Source organism: Miscanthus floridulus, chromosome 2 (genome assembly GCF_019320115.1).
Source record: "Miscanthus floridulus cultivar M001 chromosome 2, ASM1932011v1, whole genome shotgun sequence".
Lineage (NCBI taxonomy): Eukaryota > Viridiplantae > Streptophyta > Magnoliopsida > Poales > Poaceae > Miscanthus > Miscanthus floridulus.
In genome coordinates, this window is record NC_089581.1 from 138,715,017 (window position 1) to 138,726,642 (window position 11,626).

At 43.2% G+C, this 11,626-nt stretch overlaps 1 protein-coding gene across 4 annotated transcripts; it reads left to right on the top strand.

Annotated features, from left to right (window-relative positions):
* Positions 1-3,286: 3,286 nt before the first annotated feature.
* LOC136539842 (uncharacterized) lies at positions 3,287-6,856 on the top strand. 4 transcript variants are annotated; one of them, XM_066531832.1, is made up of 6 exons: positions 3,287-3,669; positions 4,955-5,090; positions 5,564-5,701; positions 5,785-5,906; positions 6,078-6,206; positions 6,449-6,856. In XM_066531832.1, exons 1-6 carry the CDS (start codon positions 3,602-3,604, stop codon positions 6,624-6,626), a joined length of 771 nt encoding a protein of 256 aa, XP_066387929.1. In that variant the 5' UTR covers positions 3,287-3,601; the 3' UTR covers positions 6,627-6,856. The 4 variants fall into 4 exon arrangements, with proteins under 4 accessions (XP_066387929.1, XP_066387930.1, XP_066387931.1 ...); XM_066531833.1 differs by having other exon boundaries at positions 6,455-6,856; XM_066531834.1 differs by lacking the exon at positions 6,078-6,206.
* Positions 6,857-11,626: the final 4,770 nt, after the last annotated feature.

Genomic DNA, 11,626 nt, shown 5'->3' on the forward strand with positions numbered 1-11,626 from the left:
ACAAATAAACAAAACAAATAAGAAAACCTAACAGCTACAGGTGGGCTGGCCCAAGGAACGGCGGCCCACGAGTGCACAGGCGCGGCCCAAGCCGACGGCGTGGCCCAGCGTGCTCCCGCCGCGTGCGTCAACGGCTGACAGGGCGGACCCGCGTGTCAGCGAGAGAAGCAGGGGAGAAGCGACGGCCAGTGGCGTAGCTCGCCGCCGGTGGCTTCTCCGGCGAAGGAAACGGTGTCTACGTGCTTGTCTCATCCTAGCGGACCTAGGGGAACCCTTACTCGCAGCGATTAACGCAACTAAGAGAGGTGGCGATGGCCACGACGGCGCTCAGTCACTGCACGGCCGGCTCCGGCGAGGCCATGGCGTCTCGGCCCTAATGGCCGGCTCCACGAGTTTCAGTAGGGTCCACAGAAACCAGCGCAAGGGGGAGAAAGAGAGGGAAAGGGCTTGAGCAGCACGGCCACGCGCGTGCTCGGCGGCGGCGGTCATGGCGACCCGGTGGAGCCGCCTACGCGGTGAGCTCTACCTGGCGAGAAAAAGCGACGACGGTGAGGTCTCTAATGTGGAGGAACACATGGCGGTGCTTTGGCTGGGAGCAATCGGACCAAGGCGCGCGGTGGGGCTGGATTTTTGGCTCGGCGGCTTTGGCGTTCCAGCAGAGTGACGGCGAGCAGAGGGGGCGAAGAAATGAAAATGGCACGGCGAGTGCGCTCGGGCAGGCGCGGGGCGGCTTCAAGGCGCTGCTGCGTCGCCAGGACGTCCACGGCGCGTGGCCTGCGCGACAGAAGGCCGGCGACGGGTGGAGGACACGTGGTGTCAAGCTTCTGCGCCGGTCGGCCATGACGGTCACTGAATCGTTTTTCAGAAACGCGATTCAGTCGCCCATTGCCCCGACTGACAGAGCATGTTTGACGACGATTAACTCCTAATCCGTGACGATCTAGACTACGCCATAGTTAACAAAGTTGATCATCTATATGTGAACTACAACTCTGTCCATTGGAGCTCGAGCTGGTTTGGCTTTGTTAGGGAGATACACGGCTCCAAACATTGGTACCCGAAACTGTAATTCACTTTAGGACTTAGAAAAATTTGCTAAGTAGGGAATCAGCATGTACTTCTGACTTGTGGGCCATGTTAGAGCATGTTCTAGCCATTTTCATGAGATGGTCATAAAACAACTTTTGTTCCTTGATAAATTAGCTACAAATTTTGTAAAGAGTGCACAGCCATGCAAAGCTTCTAAGTTGGACTTTTGAATCAGTCAAACGATGACACTCCATGGGTCAATTTAAGTCAAACTTGCACTTGAGGACATTTTGGTCATTTTGGTCTACATGAACAATGTTCCAACAAGTAAACTAAATGTAGTTAAGGTGTATTAGACCATGATCAACCATTTTACAAAGTTGTTATATCACTTCTACTGATCACATGTGATAAAGAAAGTAAAACAAGCAATTCATACATATGTTTCAATACAATGTTTCACATGTTGCATGACCTTGTTGTTATCCTATACTTGTCACATTACTACCATATTGCCATGTTTCAGTATGAGAGTTTCATGTAACATTCACATGTTGCACTACTACCATTCACAACAATCAAGCATGAAACATATACAGTTGAAAATGTTGCATATGCACGTTTCAGTAATAATGACATGATGACATAGATAATGCACATGTTTATGAAATGACATGCAATTTAGTGGAAGCCAAACACCTAGGGTGTTACAGCAGTGGGGAGGAGTACAGCTTCAGGTTCCTCCCGGTGATGGGGCGGTACACTATACTGCACCTCCCGTGCCACGCCGACATGACCGGCAGCTTCACCGCGCTGCAGGTGTTCACGCTGGGGGACCCGCGCGGGCGTGGCGCGACGTCCCGGTCTCGTTCCCCGGCGGCGCGACCGCGACGTGCAGCGTCGAAGCCAGCCTCGTCACCGTCGACGACGCCATGTACTAGGTCACCAAGGGCGCTGAGAGGGTCGTGTCGTTCGACCACGAGGAGGAGCGCGTCGCGTTCGCCACGCCGCTGCCGGTGGAGGGCGGGCCTGGCTATGTCATCCGCCTGATGGAGGTCTGCGGGAGGCTGGGGCTCGCTGTCTGCGCCGATAGATGGGCGCCGGCGAAGACCGACGTCTAGGTTCTCGGCCGGCAGCAGGGGTGGAGCCGGCAGTACAGCGTGTAGGTGCAAGCGGGGGTGTGCCAGCGGCTCGTGGGCCCGCACTTCGCGCACGGCGAGTACGTGCTCACCGTGAGGGCGGAGGAGCACAGCCTGAAGCACCACCTATACGCTCACAGGATGCGCGACGCGGCGGGGAGGTTGCAGAGCGGCGAGGTGAGGTCCTTGCGGATTAGGGACGAGGGAACGGTGGTGGCCTACAGCAAGGACGGCTACTACCACCTTTGGACCTTCGCCTACGTCGAGACAACGGAGCCGCTGAGTCTGTACAAAAGGAGGCAACGGGTTACCAAGTTGTCTTCTTTATTTCTACCTGATGGTCATAGACTTCGCTAGTGAATCTCTTTCATTCAGACATTTCGGCCCTGTTCGCTTCGCTGAAAAAACAAGCCGAAACACTGTTTCGGTGGATTTGTTGTGAGAGAAAAACATTGTTCCGGCTGAAAAATCAAACTGAAAAAGATAAATTATAAAAGAAGCGAACATGGCCTTCATTCGGTATATTACAATTAGCTGTAAATTTGTCAGAAGCAAATTGTTTGGTCGGTTCAATATCCTCAAGATTTGGAGACGTGATTAGCTTTTTTTTAAAAAAAAAGTTCTCGCAAATATTTTTCCCAAATGAAAAACTAACACCATATTGAGTGTTTTAAATAGGTTGTTAGAACCCTATACCTATTTACCATGAAAAACTAAATCACTTTCTTGGAAACAAGACTACGAAACATCTCGTCAAAAATTGCCTACAATTTTTTTTAAAAAAAACCAAAAAGATATGCATGTTTCATAGAAAAAAAATGATATGCATGTTGCATAGAAAAAAATAGTGTTATCTAACAACAAGAGTCTTGTACCTCATCACATACATGTTTACCCTAACAACAACATATACCACCACATACGCCTCTGTTGGTGGTACCTACAATTTTCATTAATTGATGAGTGGTACCACATTAGCTAATTATCATATCTAATGTCTATGAAACTCTGATGAAACTTTATTGGGACTGTGTAAGAAAATCATGAATTCGATAAAACAATCTTCCAAAGCAGATAAATTAAATCCCTAAAAAGCTGGCATGTTTGACATGGGGAAGGGAAGGTCGGTGCCGGTAGCTACAGCCGGCAAACGCGAACCTGACCGACCCCCCTCGCCTAATCTACCCACCCGGCGAGCGGCCACCCGTCTCGCCCTCCCATAAATTCTCTGTCGCTGCCGTGCCCACCGATCAATCGCTCCGCCTCGCACGACCGCGTCTCCGCCCCCCGCCTGCGTCTCGGAGCCCCCTTCTCATCCGCAGCCTGCCTCTGCTCGGCCGCGCCGTCTCGACTACGGGAGAGGGGAGCGCCCCGTCGCCGATCTGATCGGGAGCCGCAGCCCAAGCGGCGAGGCGAGCCCGTCAGGAAGCGCCATGGCAGCGGCCGCCGCCGACTCCGATCCCGCCGCAGCTGTGGCCGCCATGTCCACCTGCGCCCACTGGTCCGTTCTTACCACCTAATTTCTTTTTCCTTCTCCATGTCCCTCCCGCTTCCTGGTTCCTTGGTGCTCGTGCGTCGCCGTGTCGGTGATGCGCTTGATCTCGTAGGCTTGGATCTGAGCTGGGGAGAACCCCGATTCGGTCAACGACGAGGAGAATTTCTATGGTGACGGAAGACGCTGTTTGTTGGGTTCTGATCCGCCGTACCGCGTGATCAGTATGTTGATGACGTTATTGGCGTATCACCATATTTGGAGTTATAAGGGATATGCGACGTCCTACTCTTATGGTGTGTTTGGTTTGAGGAATGGAGTGGTCCATCATTTTTCTCACTCAAGAATGAGTTAGATTCTCCACGAATCCCTTATCCCTCAAGGCTCAAGCAAACAATTAGTCAGTACAAGCATGAGAAATGGGTGATTCCACCGGATTCATGGAATGAACTCATGATGCATCACCTCATCTAGGATGAGTTGATCCTCAAACTAAACACCCCCTTAGTGACTATGCCTAAATCTGCCATAATTTTTCATTTCAAGCTAGCAAAACAAATTACAATTTACAAATCAGAATGAATGATGAATTGTGCGATGGTTGGTATATGTATTTCTGCACAGATTGTTGAAATAACCTTAGATACTAATCAACTGCTGGCTGAAGAAAAAAAAACAGGAGATATATTTCCTAATCATTGGTACCAAGGCACTGTTATTCATTTTTTATCCAATGTAAGGACAATGTGCATTCACATGTTTATTCTTTTTGGGCTAATTTGTTGATTACTTATACAAATGATGAACAAACTGTAACTCTGTAAGAGTAGGTGGTTGCAGAATGCTTGACTTGTATTCAACACAATGTGCAGTACATATACAACATAGAAGGCAGGATCAAGACCTGGTATTCTGTTGTACAGTTAACTGGTGGACTTGGTAACGAACTAGCTAATGTCCATCCAATTATGGGATCCTATACCTGGTCGCCTACAATAACATGGTTTGTTCTTCATAGCGTTAGTTGTTAGAAATTGGAACGAATCAGTCATGGGAGAGGGTATCGATATCTAAACACACTTAAATCCCTTTATATTCCCATTCTTTCTAGAATAGGATTTTCCTCAGGATCAGCTATTTTTTTCATTCTACAGTTTACCCAACTACTGTTGTTAGTCAAGTTTTATGCAGCTTGTTACTTGCTGGTCAACTGTAGTCTGATGAGCTCAAGCAGCCGTACTTTATTTGCCAGATCAGATGTCGCTTAATTTGCTTTATCTTTTATGTTCATCAGTCAGCGAGAGATCCCATCTTCGAACATCGACTTGCATTCAGTACATTGCGCCCGTAACCTCCAAAAGTGCCAGCACTGTTGCGAAATGATTCCTAGGAAACTTATGGATGAACACTATGATGAAAACCATGCCCCGGTATGTTTGCAATTGTTTTAAGTGTGATTCCTTATGACATCCATGACATACTTAATCTGTCTCTCTTTGCATCGCATGATTGACAAAACTTGTTTTCATTTTAATAATGTTGTAAATTTGTAGCTCTTATAGACATAGTAAATGGGAGCATATGTATGATTGCACCATGCTTACCTTTTAAGCTAATTGCACTATTGCAGAATTTACAGAGTTAGAATCAACATTACAGTCAATTTATGGCACCGGTCCTTTTCTTATCACCTTGATAGTGTGGTAGCTGCTTCGTATACTTGCAATTTGCATATACATTTTGTTTTGTGTTACATTGAGCAATTGAAACTATGAGCTAATGAATATTGTCAATATATAGGGGCAAGAGGAGTGAACTACATTTTATGCCCAGGATGTTTAGAACATCTGGTTTAGGTAATTATATTTTAGTGCATTAAATATATTTTCCTTCTTGCATACAGATCAATTGCTCCCTTTGCAAAGAAACAATAGAACGTGAGAGCTGGGATCTTCATAAAGGTGAAAAGTGCCCTCAAAGAATTGTTGCTTGTGAATATTGCGAGTTTGAATTGCCTGCAGTTGATCTCCATGAACATCAGGTATAGTTTGTTACTTCCTGTGAAGCTATGTATATTTTGAAAATTTATTATACGTGGTCTGATCACACTGTTTTGCCATAAAGGATGTATGTGGAAACCGAACAGAACTCTGCCAAACATGCAGAAAGTATATTAGATTGTGTGAATGGATAGGGCACGAAACACAGTGCCATACGAACTCAAATGGTTCTGCAGACACATCCAGGTATAAACAGATATCCTTTTCCATTTACGGAATTTTGGATCATTCATTTTTATAACATCGATATGATCCAACATAAACATACTGCAATCATATATTTCTAGTGAACCTAGATTATTTCTGTACCAAACCAAATCCATGGAACTCATTATGCTTGGAATTCATTAAAAAAAGGGCGTACCCAGCGCAGAGAGCTCCCGCTCTGTGCGGGGTCTGGGGAAGGGTGTCAGTGGCAAGCCTTACCCTCGCCTGTGCAATGCGAGGAGACCGCGACTCGAACCCGGGACCTTCCGGTCACAGGCGGTAAGACTCTACCGCTTGCACCAGGCCTGCCCTTCTATGCTTGGAATTCATTACGCAAATCAAATACCCAGGCCTTCCTACTTCCAAGTTCAATATTTTTTTTTCTCATCAAGATGGTAATGGGACTCAACGTTTAAGTTTGATATCATATTTGGTTTGCACTTGTTGTATCATCATTTTTAAGAAAATTAGATGCCAATTCTTGTATAAGTTCAGTGTTAATCGGATTAATGTTTTTAAAGTGTCAGTGCCAGAGCAATTCCAGAGAGAGTACTACGACCACCGCCGCCAGTGCGACCGGCACGACCAGCACATCCTGCTCATGCTTCACCACACAAGCGGCTCCTCTTCACAATTGCTGTCACTGGAATAGCAGTTATGATTGGCTCCATACTGTTCCAAAGGGACGAGAGTTTCTAGCTCCAGTAGCCATGGACTTTGTCAAGTTGTTTCTCGACCAGGAGAGTCATGCCATAGGAGGTGTATTAATGTATAATAACCCCTCGAATCAGTGCATAAATCGAGTTTGTTTGAGAGTATAGCCCCAGGCATGGGTAATGGGTTTGTTGAAAAGTAAAGTAACCGTGGATAAATATGTTCGCCCTTGGCAGTTCTGAAACTTCTGTTTGTTTTGACATTGGACTTGAATTTGTTCATCTGTAAGTCGAGAGGGTCAGTTTAGTTCCTCAAAATTTTGTCAAATTTTTCAAGATTCCCCGTCACATCGAATCCATGCATCAAGCATTAAATATAAATAAAAAATAAAACTAATTACACAGTTTAGATGAAATTCACGAGACGAATCTTTTAAGCCTAATTAGATTATGATTGGACACTAATTGCCAAATAACAACGAAAACCGCTACAGAGCATTTTGCTAAATTTTTTGGCATCTAAACAAGGCCTGACTTGTACAACCGGGGTACCATATCGTGAATTGCTACACGGTGCAGCAGTTGTTAATATTTTCGTTTATATCCAGTAGTGACGTGCAGATTGGAAAGCAATGATATTTTGCTATGGGAAACTGCTTAGTATTCTAGTGTATCAATTTGTGGGAAAGATTGTCTTTAATCGATGTCCCGATGTTATCAGCTACGGAGTACATCATGTAGGTTGGAGCGTTAGGTTTGGTTTGACTGCTTGAACTGCAGGGATGTTGTGACTTGTGAGACTAATCAAATCAATCTACCTTAGTCTTACATCTGGATCAAGTTTGCTTCAAAGTGGCAATAGATTTTGGCTTGGATTTACACCGGCAACCATTATACTCCTACTTGGGAGTCACAGCTCACGTGCTCAATCTTAATCTGGTAAAGTTACTGTAAGTTATGGTTTCCATGTGATGAGATGAGGACTTGAAATGCACTACCTACCTTGCAGTCATACATGTGCACTGCTTGGCCGTTGGCCCCAAGCTACAAACGTGTCCAAACTTCGAAGGTAAATGGGCCAGAGACAGGGAAACATCTTCAGGCAGCAGCAGCTGCTCATTCATCACAAATTGTACCTCTGTCTGTTTGTTGGTCGTACGATAGTTTTGTACAGAGGCTTACTCAACAGGTTACTACTACTAACTTACTGTGTGAGCCTTGATGAGAATGGTTAAATCTACTGCTGTGATCTCCTCTGCAGAAGCTGGTGTGGGGCTGCTGTTTCCTCAACAGGCCAAGATTGGCTGCGACGATGAGCCCATGGCAAATTGGCAATGGCATGAGGGCTGCAGCATGTGATGCTTTAGTGTTATATGTTATGACTGTAGGATTGCAGCATGCGATGGTTACTGCTACGGACAAAAAATAGCTATCTGCATGTACTAGTAAAAAAAGTTAGATCCATCTATGTTTAATAACAAGAAAGGGAAAACAAAGAAAAGTCAGATCCAGTATGGGACTAGATGGAGCATTGTCATTTCTCCATCATGATCTACTCGTATGCAGTGATGGAGTGGAGTCATCACAATTGTGAATGCTAAAGTGCTATACCCTGCTCTCCTCTTTTATGCCAAGTCATAAAGCAGCCTCGCTCTCACATGGCAATTATGTCATCTGACTTTTCCATGCTCTCTGTTGATTTCCCTTGATAAGGTGTGCTTTAAAAAAAATGAAATAGATAAGGTGTACTTTTTTGTTTTTACTAGGTAACGTGTCCGTGCGTTGCTACGGGATAACTAAATCTTTTATATTAAAAACACACGGATCGCACGATAAGATGACAATACTGTTAAATTAAATACTGACGTCAAAGTGACATTTAATTTAAAAAGCAAAGTTCGTGAAATTAACACAGTCACGGAGAGCGCGACGTCGCTAGCTCACAAACTCTATTGTATAGATTTTTTCATGATACGGCTAAGATAATATTTTATATCGGCAAAAAGAATTCTACGATATCTATTTCTTTTATGCGCCAATAAATCCATGAATAAGTTCCGCTGCATCTCCATATAATCATGTATACACATGTTCGAGTATATATGCAAATAGGTTCGTGCCCGTGCGTTGCTACGGGACAGATAAACTTTTGTACTAAAAACACACGGATCGCACGATAAGATAACAATACTGTAAAAATATATGACCGACATTAAAGTGACATTTAATCCAAAAAGCTAAGTTCGTGAAATTTACACAGTCATATAGAGCATGGCGTCGCGGCTCACAAACTCTACTGCGTAGATCTTTCCATGATGCGACTAAGATCATTTTTTATATCGGCAGGAAGAGATTTTCGATATCCATTTTTTTTTGTACGCCAACAAATCCACGAATAAGTTCCACCACATCTCCATACCATCCTATACACGGCGCTGGCAAGCGAATTAGCCACAACTTATGTAATTAGTTTTATAATTAGCTCATGTTTAGTCCTCCTAATTGATATATAAAAATTTAATGTGACAGGGACTAAAGTTTAGTCTAAGATCCAAATACCCCTGACTCTCAACTCCTGCTGGCTGCTCACTTGCACCACCATGCCTATATGTTTGCACGTATATACTCTAATGTCAGAACATCTAAGATGGTCTTTATTGTCCACCCTTTAAAAAATATCATAATTTTAAGGTTGTCATTTGTGTATGTTGTAGGATTAGGATGCTTTGCACTGATCCATGAGGGTGTCCATGACAGTCAAAAATTTTTATGCCATTATGATGTCTAAGCTTACCAATCAGATAGAGACGAACTTGATTGTTAAAATATTTTCAACACTGCTTTCATATACTACCTCTGTCCCAAAATGAAATTCATTCTCGCTTCCCGAGAAGTTATTTTTTTTTAACTTCAACCAATTATATATAAAAGAATATTAATACTAATAATACATAATTAGTATCATTACATAGAACATTGAATATATTTTCATAATAAACTTATTTGGAGATATAAATGTTGCACGTATTTTGTACAAACCTAGTCAAAGTTGAGAAAGTTTAACCTGCACGTATCCCATAACGATTTATGTTTTGGGGTAGAGGAAGTATATGCTAATGGGAGTAGTCAACTGGAAGTGGTGATGAACACAACAATACTTCCATATTATATACTAATGGGAGCACGAAGAAACGCAGAGGAATGTACCTATATACTAATGGTGAGAATATTTGTTTAGGAAATTACAGAAGGTTCATCAGTCTCACTATGTATAATCTGCACATCTTTTATTTGGCACCACTGATGTTTCCTTCCATGCATGATTATTGTTTCATGCATGATTATTGTTTCCTTCCATGCATGATTATTGTTTCCTTCCATACATGATTATTGTTTCCTTCCATGCATGATTATTGTTTTCTTCCATGCATGTGGCCTCAGGTGATTGATTTGTTTCCTTCAAAGCAGGCGAGGATCGCAGGGATGACAGTTTCTTTTTCTATCGCGCCTTTCCTTTTCTCGCTCGCCCGTTGGACAGCGTGGGAGATGAGATCGATGGCATGAGATGACAGACGGACGAACCAAGGCAATTGTCGCACCAAAATAGTGTCCACACTTTGTTCTTTTTAGTTGTAGGAGATTGTGTTGTTGCTTCGGTCTAATAAACTGCTTCCAAAACAACAGCATGCAAATCTCTACACCTAAAAAGACTATCGTCGTTATCTACCCAATGATACCGAATCTTGAACCCTTGTCACCTCTTCGTGTCTGATACAAATTATCCTCCACTTAGAGCTCACGTGTCCCCATCTTACTCGGTTCCTATACTAAGACCGGATCCACGTGTTTGTATCCGATACGAAGTCCTCGGAGCTCACATGTTTGTGTCCTACTTAACACCGATACGAAGATCAGATTCACATGTCCGTATCTGACATGAAGTCCTCGGAGCTCACGCGTCCGCATCTAATCACTGAGGTTTAATAAAAAAAATCATGACCCCAGTGCAACCACGGGCATATATCTTGTAAAATCCAAAAAATATAAAACCCGATTTTAGAGAAAAGTTAGGTCGCTAGCTGCCATGGCATTGGCAAATATGCCATCTGCATGCCTTTTTCTGGTTTCCCTTCTTTAAAAAATATAGTTTTAAAGAAATAAGGTATACTTTTTCTTTGTTTTGTTTTGTTGTTATACTTCGGTCTCATAAACAACTTCCAAAACAACAACAGGCAAATAAAATCCCAAAAATATGAGCCCCGATTAGAGAAAAGGTGGGTTGCTACCTGCCATAACATTTATATGAGTTAAAAAATATCAAACCTAATAGGAATTATGTGGTTTTTTTTATTAATCATTAAGAAGAGAAAATAACAATTTAAATTCAAGTCAAGAAAGGACTTGAGTCTAGGACCGGTGGGACGTCGGGCCCATCTGGGTGAAGGGGAGGTTGCATGTGGCATATGGCTCATTTTGATTTTGGCTCAAAGTGGTCTATATATATATATTGATGTAATGTTGTGGAGGTTTAATCTTATCTTGGTTATTGGGATGGGTTAAACCTGTAGAGTTTACACTTATTTATTAAAATAGTATGTTTTTAAAAAGATTCCTCGTACTACTTGCTACGATGTTTTCCATTGTGTGCTTTAGTTCTTAAAATTTTGCAAAATTTTTGAAGATTCTCTGTCACATCGAATCTTTGACGCATGCATGAAACATTAAATATAAATAAAAATAAAACTAATTACACAGTTTAGACGAAATTCACGAGACGAATCTTTTAAGCCTAATTAGACTATGATTGAACATTAATTACCAAATAACAATAAAAGTGCTACAGTACCCTTTCTCAAAAATTTTGCCGAGTAAACAAGGCCCGTGTTTCTGGCAGTTTAGGGTAGGAATGTTCCGCTGTGGCGTAGCGTACCCGATTCTGCACGAAGACAACACGGTCTTCTGTATACTGGCGAATACGTACACTTGAGCGTATACACGGCAGGGACGTACGGTGCCGAACAAAAGTACGTTAAACGTGTCGACCTG

What these genes read in the sequence shown, in the direction of transcription:
- LOC136539842 (XM_066531832.1), top strand. Translation starts at nt 3,602, where the DNA reads ATGGCAGCGGCCGCCGCCGACTCCGATCCCGCCGCAGCTGTGGCCGCC. An exon ending in TTGATCTCCATGAACATCAG is followed by an intron (nt 5,702 to 5,784) that starts GTATAGTTTGTT and finishes TTTGCCATAAAG; the next exon opens with GATGTATGTGGAAACCGAAC. An exon ending in GGTTCTGCAGACACATCCAG is followed by an intron (nt 5,907 to 6,077) that starts GTATAAACAGAT and finishes CATTAAAAAAAG; the next exon opens with GGCGTACCCAGCGCAGAGAG.